The sequence below is a fragment of the Delphinapterus leucas genome, unplaced genomic scaffold (genome assembly GCF_059928025.1).
Source record: "Delphinapterus leucas isolate spDelLeu-1000000601 "Yukka" unplaced genomic scaffold, BTC_Dleu_Yukka2 spDelLeu_asBTCV2_sq25, whole genome shotgun sequence".
Classification (NCBI taxonomy): domain Eukaryota; kingdom Metazoa; phylum Chordata; class Mammalia; order Artiodactyla; family Monodontidae; genus Delphinapterus; species Delphinapterus leucas.
The window spans coordinates 18,596,602-18,607,877 of record NW_028322234.1 but is presented as its reverse complement, the minus strand read 5'-3'; the positions used below and the strand labels follow the sequence as shown (position 1 = coordinate 18,607,877).

At 68.5% G+C, this 11,276-nt stretch overlaps 1 protein-coding gene across 2 annotated transcripts; it reads right to left on the bottom strand.

Annotated features, from left to right (window-relative positions):
• Positions 1-357: 357 nt before the first annotated feature.
• On the bottom strand, positions 358-10,986 carry CBARP (CACN subunit beta associated regulatory protein). Of its 2 annotated transcripts, XM_089905797.1 has the most exons (10): positions 9,092-10,986; positions 7,232-7,345; positions 7,014-7,153; positions 6,684-6,748; positions 6,199-6,343; positions 5,828-5,999; positions 5,477-5,614; positions 4,850-5,060; positions 3,384-3,576; positions 358-2,379 (listed from the first exon to the last, which is right to left on the bottom strand). In XM_089905797.1, exons 2-10 carry the CDS (start codon positions 7,322-7,324, stop codon positions 1,329-1,331), a joined length of 2,208 nt encoding a protein of 735 aa, XP_089761923.1. In that variant the 5' UTR covers positions 7,325-7,345; positions 9,092-10,986; the 3' UTR covers positions 358-1,328. The 2 variants fall into 2 exon arrangements, with proteins under 2 accessions (XP_089761923.1, XP_022421438.2); XM_022565730.3 differs by lacking the exon at positions 9,092-10,986 and having other exon boundaries at positions 7,232-8,057.
• Between the last annotated feature and the right edge of the window lie 290 nt (positions 10,987-11,276).

Genomic DNA, 11,276 nt, shown 5'->3' with positions numbered 1-11,276 from the left:
GCTGTGGTTGTGAGGGATGTTTGGGAACTGTGGGTGGCAGGACGTGCTGTCAGGTGGGGGGGGGCGGTCTGAGCCTGAGCCTGGGGCCCTTTGTGGACCCCACAGTGGACGGGCTGGCCCGGGTCTGCAGGTCTTGCTGGTGATGCCGGGTGGAAACGTGGGCCTCCCACGCGTGTCTGCCTCTGGCCATGCTGGATCTCTGTGCTCTCTGGTGACCCGGCTTCCCCAGAGCTCCACAGGCCCCTCTGCTCAGCCCAGGGGCCACAGCTCCACAGTGCAGTGGCCAGGGGGGCCTGATCCCCTTTCGCCCAAGGCCTCTGTACTCCTGGGTCCCCAGAGAAAACCCAGAGCAAGCAAGAGTATGCAGTAAATATAATCAATCAGAAAACAGAACACAAACTCCATCACTGGATGGTACACAGACAGCACGAAGCTTCGAGGAGCGGGGCAGGGCGACGCGGCCGCTGGCGAGGGCTGCCCCATCTTTTGGCAATAAATAAAGCTTGGGAAACTTGAAACCTTGACCGTTTGGGTTTTGTGTCTCAAACACTGGTGAGTCCTGGCTGCTCTTTGGACGGTGTGGTTACGGGAAGTGCGGCCCGCTCAACATGCGGAGGGCGGGTTCAGGGTGCAGACACCAGGAGGGAGGGGACCGGGGGGCGTGTACAGGGCTGGGGGCGGCGGCGGCGAGTACGGTTATTGCTCGGAGGGGGCGCGGACTGCCGCGAGCACTCGCCGCGGTGAGGTAAACGGCTTCGGGGGCTTGGAGGCCACGGCCTCGAGCTAACCTCACAGCCCGGGCCCGCGCGCCCTCTCTTCGCGGAGCCTCGGCGCCCCTTGGTCCCTGCGCGTGCGCCTTAGCGCGAACTCCGGCGCGTGCTAAGCGGACGCGTGCTAAGCGGACGCGTCGCTAGGCTCGATTGGTGTTGGGAGGGGCGCTCTGCGCATGCGTCTCGCGCAGTCGGCTCGCACTGCCCCTCCAGGATGCAAGCCCTACGCATGCGCTTCCCGTTGCGTCGTGCAGTGGACGCGGCGGCCCCGGTCACTAGACCGAGGCCGCTGTCTGGGGCCAAGGGAAGTTGAATGTGGTCCTCGGAACCCCTAAGTTGAGAATCCGCCACACTCCCTTTAGTCGACCCGATGAAGTGCCCGGAGGGGACTGTGTGCGTGCGCACTTTGGGCTGGCGCAGGGTGCCTGGGGCACTGCGTGCGTGCTCGAGGCCCGCGGTCCCAGCGCAGGCGCGCCGGGGCGTCGCACTTCAGGTGTGTCCAGCGCCGAGGCCCCGCCGGTGCCGACTAAGCTGACGAGGTGGGCGCGGGGTGCAGGCTTAGACCGGGCTGTGGTCGGGGGACGTGGGCGCGGCCACGACCAGCGCAGGGGCCACGGCGACAGGCTGGGCCAGGCGTGGCGGGAAGAGCCTGTCGTCGAGGCTGGCCGCCAGCTTATCCAGCAGCGCGCCCGGGGACCCGGCGCACAAGCCGGAGCCAGGGCAGCCGCCGCCGGGCTCCTCCTCGATGACGGGGATGGGAGGCGCGGCCGGGTCGTCGCCCACACGGATGTCGGGTGGGCAGTCGACGCTGTCTCCGCGGCGCAGGGGTGCGCGTGCGGGGCGGGGGGCGCCGGGCTGGGCTGCGGGTGGGGCGGAGGGTGCGGCACGCGCGCCTGGGTCGCTGTGCTGCCGGCCGCGCTGCTGCCACTGCTTGCGCGTGTGGGGGTGCGGGTGTGCGCGCGCGCGGTGGCGCGCTGCGGCGGGAGGGGCGTCGTCGAAGTGCGGGTCGTGGCGCAGGAACTCGTGGAACAGCGCGTCTGTCTTCTCATCGATGCTGTAGTCGCGGCGCGGGGCGCGGCGAGGCCAGGCGCGCGGGCTGCCAGGCCGGGCAGGCGCCTCGGGCGCGGGACCCTCGAAGCTGCAGCCCACGGTGGCTTCGCGGCCCGAGCTCGTGAAGGAGGAGCGCTTCTCGGGCGCGCTGGGGGGCCCGTCGTCGCCCGCGCCGCGGCCCTCGATGCTGGCGTAGCCGCTGTCCATCTGCAGCAGCTTGCGCGGCCCGCCCGCCTCGCCGTCCGCCGTCCGTGGTGTGGGCGGCGGCGAGGGTGGCGGGAAGGCGGGTGCGGCGCCCCCGGAGCCCGAGCTGTCGCCGCTGCGCACCGAGTCGCGGTCGTTGCCGCTGCTGCTGTGGTCTGAGGCGGCGGCCGCGTGCAGCTCGAGCGAGGCGCGCAGGCTCCAGATGTCGCGGTAGATGGTCTGGGCCTGCTCTGGCTCCGCGTCTCGCTCACCATCTGAGTCTTGCTGCTGCTCAGGCCCCGCGCTGACGCCGCACTCCGGGGGAAACTCGGGGCTCGCTCCTCCTGCGGCGCCCACCTCCTCGGCTGCCTCTAGCCTGCAAACCAGGCCGCAGCCGTCAGGAGGCAGCCCAGGCCCCCCGCACCCCCTCCCCGGCCACCCTGCCTCTGGGTCCGGGAGGGTGGGCACGGGTGGGAACCCTCTAGGGTTGGCCAGGCCCTGTGGAAGATGATGTATTTGCATGCTGCCTGTTCACTCTGCACTGGATGCTTTTCGAGTAAACCCAGAGCCATCCTGGCGCCTGCCGTTCAACCAGGGCCTCTTACAAAATGTGACCAGAGCATCTGCTGCCACTGCAGGAGGTTGGCCCCTCGCCCAGAAAGAGTGAAGGCTGTTCTCGAGAGATGGCCTTCTTTGACTAAGAGCTTTGTGTACCAAGGGGTGGCTGGGGATGGACTGGACCAAGCAGGGTCCAGCTCAGCCCCTACGCCTGGGTGACTCTGGGTGTGTCGCCTCAGCCCCCCACCATAGACTGACAAGTAGCCAGGAGGAAGATACACACAAAGGAAGTGTTAACTACCCAGACCAGGAAATGCCCAAGAGTCGGGAGCCCTGCTCCCGGGATCCAGTTCCCCATCCCACTGACGTAGGCCCAGAGCTTCAGCAGAGTTGTCCTTGGGCTGGGGGAGGGGGTACCGCTGGCAGAAGTGGTCACAGCAGTTTCTGAGTAGCGGCCTCCAGCCCTCAGGAGCATGGACAGGCAAGAGGGACCCTGGGGCCACAGCGGAGCCCTTCAGGCTCCACCAGGAAGCAGCGATACCCACGCGGGCACATACCCACAGCGGTCCTACTTGAGCAGGCATTCTGTTTTGGAGGCCCCGCCCGCCCCTCTACCCTTACCCAGTCTCCCCCTGCTTCCCTCCTCTGGTCCGTGCTGGAGAGGTGGCCCCAGCAAGGCAGCCTCCGGGAAGGACGGTGGAGCCAGAGGAACACGAACACGACCGCCTGTCCGAAGGGCGGGGAGAGCGCTCCCTGGGCCACCTATGGGGGATGGGGTGGGGCAGGGGCCCACCCCTAGCACCTCTATCTACTGAAAAATACCTGCCGAGAGTGGGGGGCGGGCTGGCGGGGCTGGTGGGGCTGGCCAGAAAGGGGCGGGGGCTCGGGAAGGCCACAGTGTCGCCAGCGCTGGCGATGTACTGGATGAAGTCCACGTGGGGGGCGTCCCCCTCCTTGTGCTCCATGCTCTCGCTGGCTGCCCGCTGCCGCTGGAAGTGGTGTCGCTTGGGGGAGCCTGTGCAGAGGAAGGTACAGCAGCCTGCCTGGGCCCCTCCCACCGCGGGCCCCACCCCCTGACCCCTGAGCCAACAGAGCCAGCCTGGACCAGGTGAGCATGTACCCAGCCGTGCAGGTGGGGAAACCAAGGCACCCAGGGCAGAAAGACCAGGACCGAAAGCCCAGCAGCCAGGGCGGGCGGGACTGGAGGTGCCAAGGTGGCAGCATTGGTCCGAGTGGCCCTGGCAGGCAGGTGTGGTCAGAGCACAGCCTTGTCCTGGACACCAGGTAACAGACACAGCCCGGCTAGAGTGCCGAAGAAGGCCGAAGGTGGGGGAGAGTGAGGGACAGGTGAGCGGGGAGAGGTGACGCCCTCTCCTGCCAGTTCCAGCCCTGCCGGCCCAGGGCCAGGACCCTCCCACAAGGGAGGCCTCAGTGGGAAAGCCTCAGGGGTGGGGATGACAGTCACCCAGCAAACAGGTTCTGGGTGCTTCTGTGCCTGCATTTGCCTATAATCAACCTCCCGAATCACAGGCTCTGTCTGGGCTCCCAATGGCACAGTGGGACGAGCCCTCCCCTCCCCTCCCCTCCCCGGCCAGGAGCACTTCAGCCAGAACTCACCCCTCCCCCACCCCACAGCAGCTGGAGTCGGGCCCCAACAAGGGGCCACGCACCTTCCCTGGCCTCCAACACTGCTCGTCCCCTCGCCCCGCCTTTCCTGGCAGTGGGACCCACCACCTCCGCCACAGGGCAGCAGGCACCCCAGCGCCTGGCCCCACTGAGCTCCCATGAGCAGGGATGGTTGTAGCTGTTGGTGCCACCTCCCCCCCCAAGACACACATGCATGGTCCTTGGGTTGAGGTTTGGAAGCCCTGTATCCAGGGCCCCGTACCAGGGGTCTGCAGGATCGAAGGCCCACCACCTGTAGTTGTAAATAAAGTTTTATTGGTCAAAGCTGTACTCTTTTACACGCCATCTAGGGCTGCTTTCATGCCACCGCAGCAGAAACACTGACCGCAGAGCCAGAAACACACCATGCAGTGCCTCGTAGGTGACGCTCGCTGATGCCCGCTCTAGCCTGACAACCCCTTGTTTTACCGGGGCTCAGCGTGCAGCCCTGGCTCTTCCTCCTGACCAGCTCTGACCTTGGGCGAGATGCCCGCTGGTAAGCGGGCGATGCCGGCCAGCATGGGGTGGGCGCTGGGGACCCCTCCCAGGGTGCAGAGCCGCCTGCTCCACATTCTCCTGGGGCCGCCCCTGGGCCTCACTCCCCACCAGGGACCACAGCTCACCTCTCGTGTCCAGACTGGACGCCCGCTGGCTGGGCTCCAGCTTCCATTTCTTGACCTTGAAGTAGGGGCTGGCCCCGTCCAGACTGGCGTGGCGCCTCAGGCGGGTGAAGAACTGCAGGACGGGGCCTGCCCCAGAGGCTGGGCCCGCCTCCCCAGGCCCTGCTGCGGCCCCCGGCCCACCAGGCTTGGCACTCCTGGCCCCTGCGTCCAACTGTGAGGGAAGAGGGATGCTCTCAGACCCCCCAGCCTCTCCCTGCTGCACTAGTGCCAGCCCAGCCCAGGCCACCCGGCACTCACACAGAAGGCAGAGGAAGAACAGGGGGCTGGGGGTGGGCTGGGGCCTCCTCCCCCCGAGACCCTGCCTGAGAGGCTCCCCAGGGCTCAGCCAGGCGCTGGCCACTCTGTTCCCCCAGCCCTGGACACAGGGGGTCCCGTCCCCTGGGCTGAGATGGGTCCCTGACCACACCCTCTGCAGCTGTTGGACTGCCCTGTGTGCAGGTGAGCCAAGCCGTGCATGTGCCCTGTGTGCCACCTGCCCCTCTTCCTCCCAAGCTCGGGGACCAGGCAGGGGGCCACAGGCTGCCCCGTCCTGGAGTGGGACGGGGGATGCATGCGCGGGGGCCTCACCGAGGTGCCTTCCCCAGAGTCACTGGAAGCCGAGGGGCTGATCTCGAAGTCGGCAGGGCCCACGGCCGAGTTGTAGGGGTCACCTGGCAGGGCGGAGCTGGGGCCCACAGAGCGGCCGGTGAGGGCCTTCCCCGGGGGCTGTGGGACAGAGCCGGGGTGGGGAGGAAGCAGTGACAGGTCAAAGAGCACGGGTGGGGGGGGTGCGTGCTGGACCCGCCACCCGCTGGACCCGACCAGGCCCCACTCCCCACCCGGAGGTGAAGGGCGCAGCCAGAGGGTGGGAAAAGTGGTGCCTGCTGGGGGAGGGTGGGCCGCCCCTGAGCTCCGGGCCAGCTGCCACCCCCAACTCACCTGGAATATGGCAAGGCTGGCCTTGAGGGCGGCCGTGGGGTGTGGTGTGGCGGCTGCACTGGCCTCGCCTGAGTCACACTCATGGATGGTGACGATCTTGAGGGGCGGCAGGTGCAGGTGGGTGAGGCGGGCGTTCTTCAGGTGGTGGAAGTCCCCCTCGGTCAGGGTGTACCTGCGCCCAGCGCGCCTGCCCGTCACCTTGGGCGAGCTGGGTCCCTCTGCCCACACCCCAGCGTCCTCCCTGGCCCCACCGTCACCCTGCCCGCCGGGAGTGGGGGACAGCCAGGCACCGGCGGGGGCCAGCTCCGCCCCACAAGCCCAGCGCAGCAAGGTGACCTCCCAGGTGAGCCCCGGCACTGGGCCCTCCTTACCGGCGGCCCTTGTCCTGCGCCTTCCGGCTCTGCTCAAACAGGGCCGCCTCGTTGAAGGACACCCGGCGGCCGGTGGAGCTGGTGGACAGGAAGCGCTCGGTCTCGGCGTCCTGGCCCTCGGGCTCCTCCCCCCTGAACTCGGGGTCTGCGAGGAGAGCCAAGAGAGGGTGGGCCCCGGGTGGGCCGCGCCGGGCGCCGGCGGGCGGCTGGGCTGCAGGGCCGGGTCGGGAAGGGAGCGCCGAGGGCCCGACTGACCACCGGGGGCGGGGGGGGGGGGTGGGGGGCACTCGCTCATCCGCTCACACACTCACTCACGCAGCACGCGCCTGTGAGCACCTACGCGTGGGCTTAAGGAAACAGAGATGAGTCGGACTCGAGCTGCGCCCAGTCTGGTGGGGGAGACAGACAGACACAGATGGTCAGGCGGCCCGGGGGCGGGGGGCGGGGGACAGACGGGCGGCGACAGGCCTGGCAGGGCTCCTCACCTTGGGCAGGGCGGGCGCCGTTGTCCAGGTAGCTGGTGGTGGTCTTCTCTGCTTCCTCTGTGGCTCTGGGGAGGGGCAGCAGGAGAGCAAAGTGGGCCAGAGGACCCAGGGCGCTGCCCACGGGGTCCCCCGCAGGGCTCATGGCCACCGGGGCATCCTGAGCTCACGGGAGCCCACTCCCTCGGACCCACCCCATTCTCCCAGACTCCTGTGCAGACACGTGGACACCGTCACTCAGAAGCGGGCCCAGCGCCCCTGCGGCGCGGGCTCTCAGGCTGACCTGTCCCAGCTCCCCTGCGGGTTGGGGCGTGGGGCTGGGGGCCCGCGCACCTGTGGACGCGCCTGTGGACTTCCCAGCAGCGCCTGCAGAGCAGCAGCGCGCCCGACAGCACCACGAGGGTGCCCCCAACGAAGAGCGCCATCACCACCACCAGCAGCATGTAGTTGTCCAGGACAGGGTCGGGCTCCCCCTGCGGGGCCAGCGTCAAGGGTCAGGGCCTGTGGGCGTGGACTCTGGCGGCCCCGCCCCCCACCCCCCCCTCACTCACGGTGGGGCGGCCCGTGGCGTTGTCCCACGTCGTGGTCAGGGCGACCGTGGTGGAGGTGGTGGCGGCCGTGGCCATGGTGGCCGTGGGCTGCATTCTGAGGCTAGGAGGAGGGGCCTGGAGGGGCAGGGCCTGCTCAGCTCCAGCTCCTCTGTCCCTCCTCCCGCTTTCCCGGGAGCTCGAGCAGGGGACCACACAGGGCGGTGACTCACGAAGAGGTGGGGGGAGCCCCGAGGCAGCCCCCACCCGGGTCAGATCAGACATCCATGTCCCCATCTTTGAAAAGGGAGAGGCGCGTGCGTATCAACAGCTTCCCCAGCCGGTGGGGCCGGCCCGGCAAGGTGGCATGGGGCCGGAGCCCTGCCCAGGAAAGGAGAAGTGCCTCTGCGAGGAATAGGCAAACTGAGGCCGTCAACTCACTCCCGCCAGACCCCAGGGGCCCTGCCTGCACCATCAGAGAGCGGGAGGGGCCGCCTCGGCCCCAGGAGACTGGTTCCAGAATAGCGGGGACTCGGGCCATCCCTGGGGCTGGCCAGCCCGGGGAGGGGGCGGAGGGGCTGAGCGCCGGGACTCCAGGTTACGACTGGTGGATGTACAGGTTCCCCCTCCGCCCAGTACCGGTGGGAGTGAAAAGGCCAAAGGAGGCGCATCTGTTCCCAACCCTCAAGAATCTGGTTCCCATGGCGACTGAGCTAGCAGGCCAAGCTGGGGGGGGGGGCGGGTTGCCAGGGAGCACTGGGGAGGGGAGGGGGCGCGGGGGAGGGAGGCCTCCTGCAGGGGCGGCTGGAGCCAGCCCCGGGCGGCAAGATGGCTGCTGCCGCCGCCGCCCGCCGGTGCCCGGTCGGCCGCGCGCCCCCGCCGCACCCGTCCCCGCCCGACCCGGCCGGGCTCCACGTCTGCCTGGAGCCGGGGGCACTGAGGCAGAGAGGGTCTCAGCTCTCGGGAGAGGGACTGCCTGGACCTTGCACCTGACCGCCCTCCCCAACACGCGGCTCTTCCCGGCGGGAAGGACCGGTGGCCGCATTCTGGAATCTCAGGAAACCGAGTCCGGGGCCGGGACGACCAGCAGCCCTGAGTGGGGACGGCGCGCGGCCCTTCCCCACAGGAAAGGGAAAGCCTGTGTACAGGTTCCAGCGCCCCCAACCCTTTGGGACTTTCACCCTCCTCGACAGCGGGGGAAACTGAGGCCCATAGCAGGGGAGGGTCCGGGAAAAGCCAGGTGTCCTCGGCACTTCGGGTCAGAGGCTGGCCGCGGCTCCCCTGCATTCTCGGGGGAGGGGGCGCCTCTATGTAGGTCGGGAAATGAGTTCAGGTTAGGGGGGAGGGGGCAGAGGCACAGGGACGATGACAGGAGACCAGGAAAGACAGCAGGAGGCCGAAGGGGAAGGGAGGTGGACTCCTAGGGAGCAGGTGGGGACGGGAGACCAGGGCGGAGGTTGCCCACGGGCCACCCTAAAGTCCTGCCGGGCCTCGGCTCCCGATCGGGCTCGCCACCGCGCCCACCCCCGCGTCCCCAACCGGCCCGGGGGACCGGGATGGCGAGCAATGAGATGCAGAAAGCCGACCTCGGGCACATCTCAACCCCGGGCTAAGCCCGGGGGCGGAAACGCCACGGCCCTCGCCGAATCTCTCAGGGGGAAACTGAGGCTGAGGGAGGGCGTGGGCGAGGGTCCCTCTCCGGGCCGCCGAAGACGGGTGCAGAGCCTGGCAGGTTGGCCCCCACGCCGGCCCTGGCCCCTCCGCTCCCTGCCTCCGGCCTCGCCGCCTCGCGGGAGAGGGCCGGTGGTCTCTAGCCAGGGCGGGCCGTGCGGCCTCGGCCTGTCCCCCGCCCGCCCCGGTGCAGCCCCAGGCCCGCGCGCCTACCTCAGCGCCGGGGCGCGCGGCCCATGGGCGGCGGGCGGGCTGCTGCACGGCGCTCCCGGCGGGCTGCGGCGCCCGGTAGCCGCGGAGCAGGCGGAGAATTTATGAATGGAGAGCTCGGCGCGCGGGGGAGGCAGGCGCGAGAGGAGGGGTCACACACGTGACCGCGCTGGCGGCCAGCCCGCTCCGACCCGCTCGGTGCCGCCCGGTGCTGCCGGGTCCCCGGCCGGCCGCCCCCACCTCGCTCGCCGCCGCTTCTCGCTTGCTCCGCGCCGGCCACCGCCTCCCCGTCCCTTCCGGCGGGGGCGGGGGGCGGAGCCTGTGCTCCTGGGCGCCCCCTCCCCACGCGAAGCCGCCCTCTCCCGAGGCAGCTGAATCTCCGCCCCCGGTCCCTGAGGCACGATTCCCCGACCTTCCCTGGATCCCCGGGGACGGGGGACCAAAGGGGTGTTGGTCCCAGGGCGCACGACTCCCCGCAGCCTGGAGTCCGGGGGTGCCCAGACTCCCTATCCATCGCTTCCCCGGTTTGGGAGTCTCCGGGGTGCACAGCCTAGGGACTCCAGGGCACATGTCCCACTTTTCTTCCCCTACGTGGGCAGCACTGTCAGGGTTGTCTTGTTGTTAGGATGAGCAGCAAAGATAATGGAACACAACGCATTCTGAGTGCCACCAGGGCTTGCCCGGGGTGGGGTGACAACAGGACTACCCCTGCAGAAACCCCATGCCTGGTCAACCCCAAGCTGCTCTTTCTCAGACAGTTGTGCCTCATCTTTCTAGGTGCTCAGGCCACCAATCTGCCACCAGCCAGGTCGTGGTCCCATCCCAGCCTGCAGTGAAAGAGGAAGGCCCAGTCCAACCCCAGGGCCTTTGCACGTGCAGGTGCCAGGCCCGGACAGCTTGTCCCCTCCGGAGCTTCCTTCACCTCTTTCCCAACGACGAAGTCTTCATCTCCTCTTGACTCCCTTTGCTAACAAAGCAACTCCCACCCCACATTCCGGAACTCTGCTGCGCTTTGCTTCTCTCCGAGGCCCTGCACGTCGTTGCCTGTTACTTGTTCCTCTGCGTTGTGTCCCTCCTCACCCCTGCCCCCACTGCGGTGACCTCCAAAAGCAGTTCATTTACAGCTGGGTCCGAGAGCAGAGCATAGCACAGAGGCGGCACCCTGGAGAGAAGGTGTGTGTCCAGTGGATGAAAGGGTGACACTGCCCAAGGAGGGCAAGGGGCAGTCAAGTGGACAATTACCCGGGAAGGCTGGCTCCAGGCGTGTGGGAACTGCATGGGCAAAGTCCCTGAGGTCTCCAAGTGTGTGGGCTGAAGGTGAATGTGTTGGAGGACCAGGGGGAGGCAGCTTGTGTTCCCAGCAGGGGAATGATGTGGTCCCTCTGGCTGTTTGTGGAGAAGGTGCTCTGGTGAAGCTAGGGGAGGAGCCTGTGGCCATCCAAGTCAGTAAAGTTAGCTGCAGGGGCCGAGCTGGGTGGCTTGTCGATGGATGGGTACACCAGAGAATTCCAGGATAAACCCGGGTTGGGGACCTGAGTAACAGGTGATGCGCCGACCCCTTGGCTACCCTGGAGCGGGGATTAGAGACAAGTCCAATAGATGGGTCTGAGAAGCATATGAGAATAGGCCTCCATTCCAGTAGGATCCAGGGTTCCGGGACGAGCAAGCCGTGCACAGGACGCACCCCTAAGAAATGGGAGCAGAGCTTCCCTCTGCACACACCTGACTAGGGCCAGGATGCCCAGCGCATAAGGACTGATTCCACGAGTACCTCTCACAGCGCTGACCTAGAAAGGGTGCGGGGGCCTGGGCGCCAGGCCCCTGGCCTCCCTGGTGTGGGAACCTCTTTCGGCCACAGCACCTGCCCAGCCACGAGCCCAGGTGTGACCCACCCCCACCCCCCGCGCCCTGCACCCGTCCGCTCCTCACCCAAGGCCCTTCCGGATGTGGACCCCAGCCCGGTCTAGCCGGACTCCACGTTTTCCCGGAGCCCAAGGTGGGGGCTGGGGCCCAACCCGGGGTGCCGACCTGCCCGCGCGCGGGGGCGGAGCGGTGACGTCAGCGCCGCGAGCGAGGCTGCGCGGGCCGAGGTGACGTCCGCGGAGCCCAGGGCCGCCCGCGCACGCGCCCCTGCGTCAGCAGCGCGCGGAGGCGGTGGCCGGGAGGGGCTGCGGGGGGCGCATCTCCG

Coding starts and splice junctions, on each gene's coding strand:
- CBARP (XM_022565730.3), bottom strand. CDS start 7,504: ATGGGGACATGGATGTCTGATCTGACCCGGGTGGGGGCTGCCTCGGGG. Junction 7,154..7,231: donor ACGCCACGGGCCGCCCCACC/GTGAGTGAGGGG, acceptor CTGGCCCCGCAG/GGGGAGCCCGACCCTGTCCT. Junction 5,615..5,827: donor CCAGCCTTGCCATATTCCAG/GTGAGTTGGGGG, acceptor TCTGTCCCACAG/CCCCCGGGGAAGGCCCTCAC.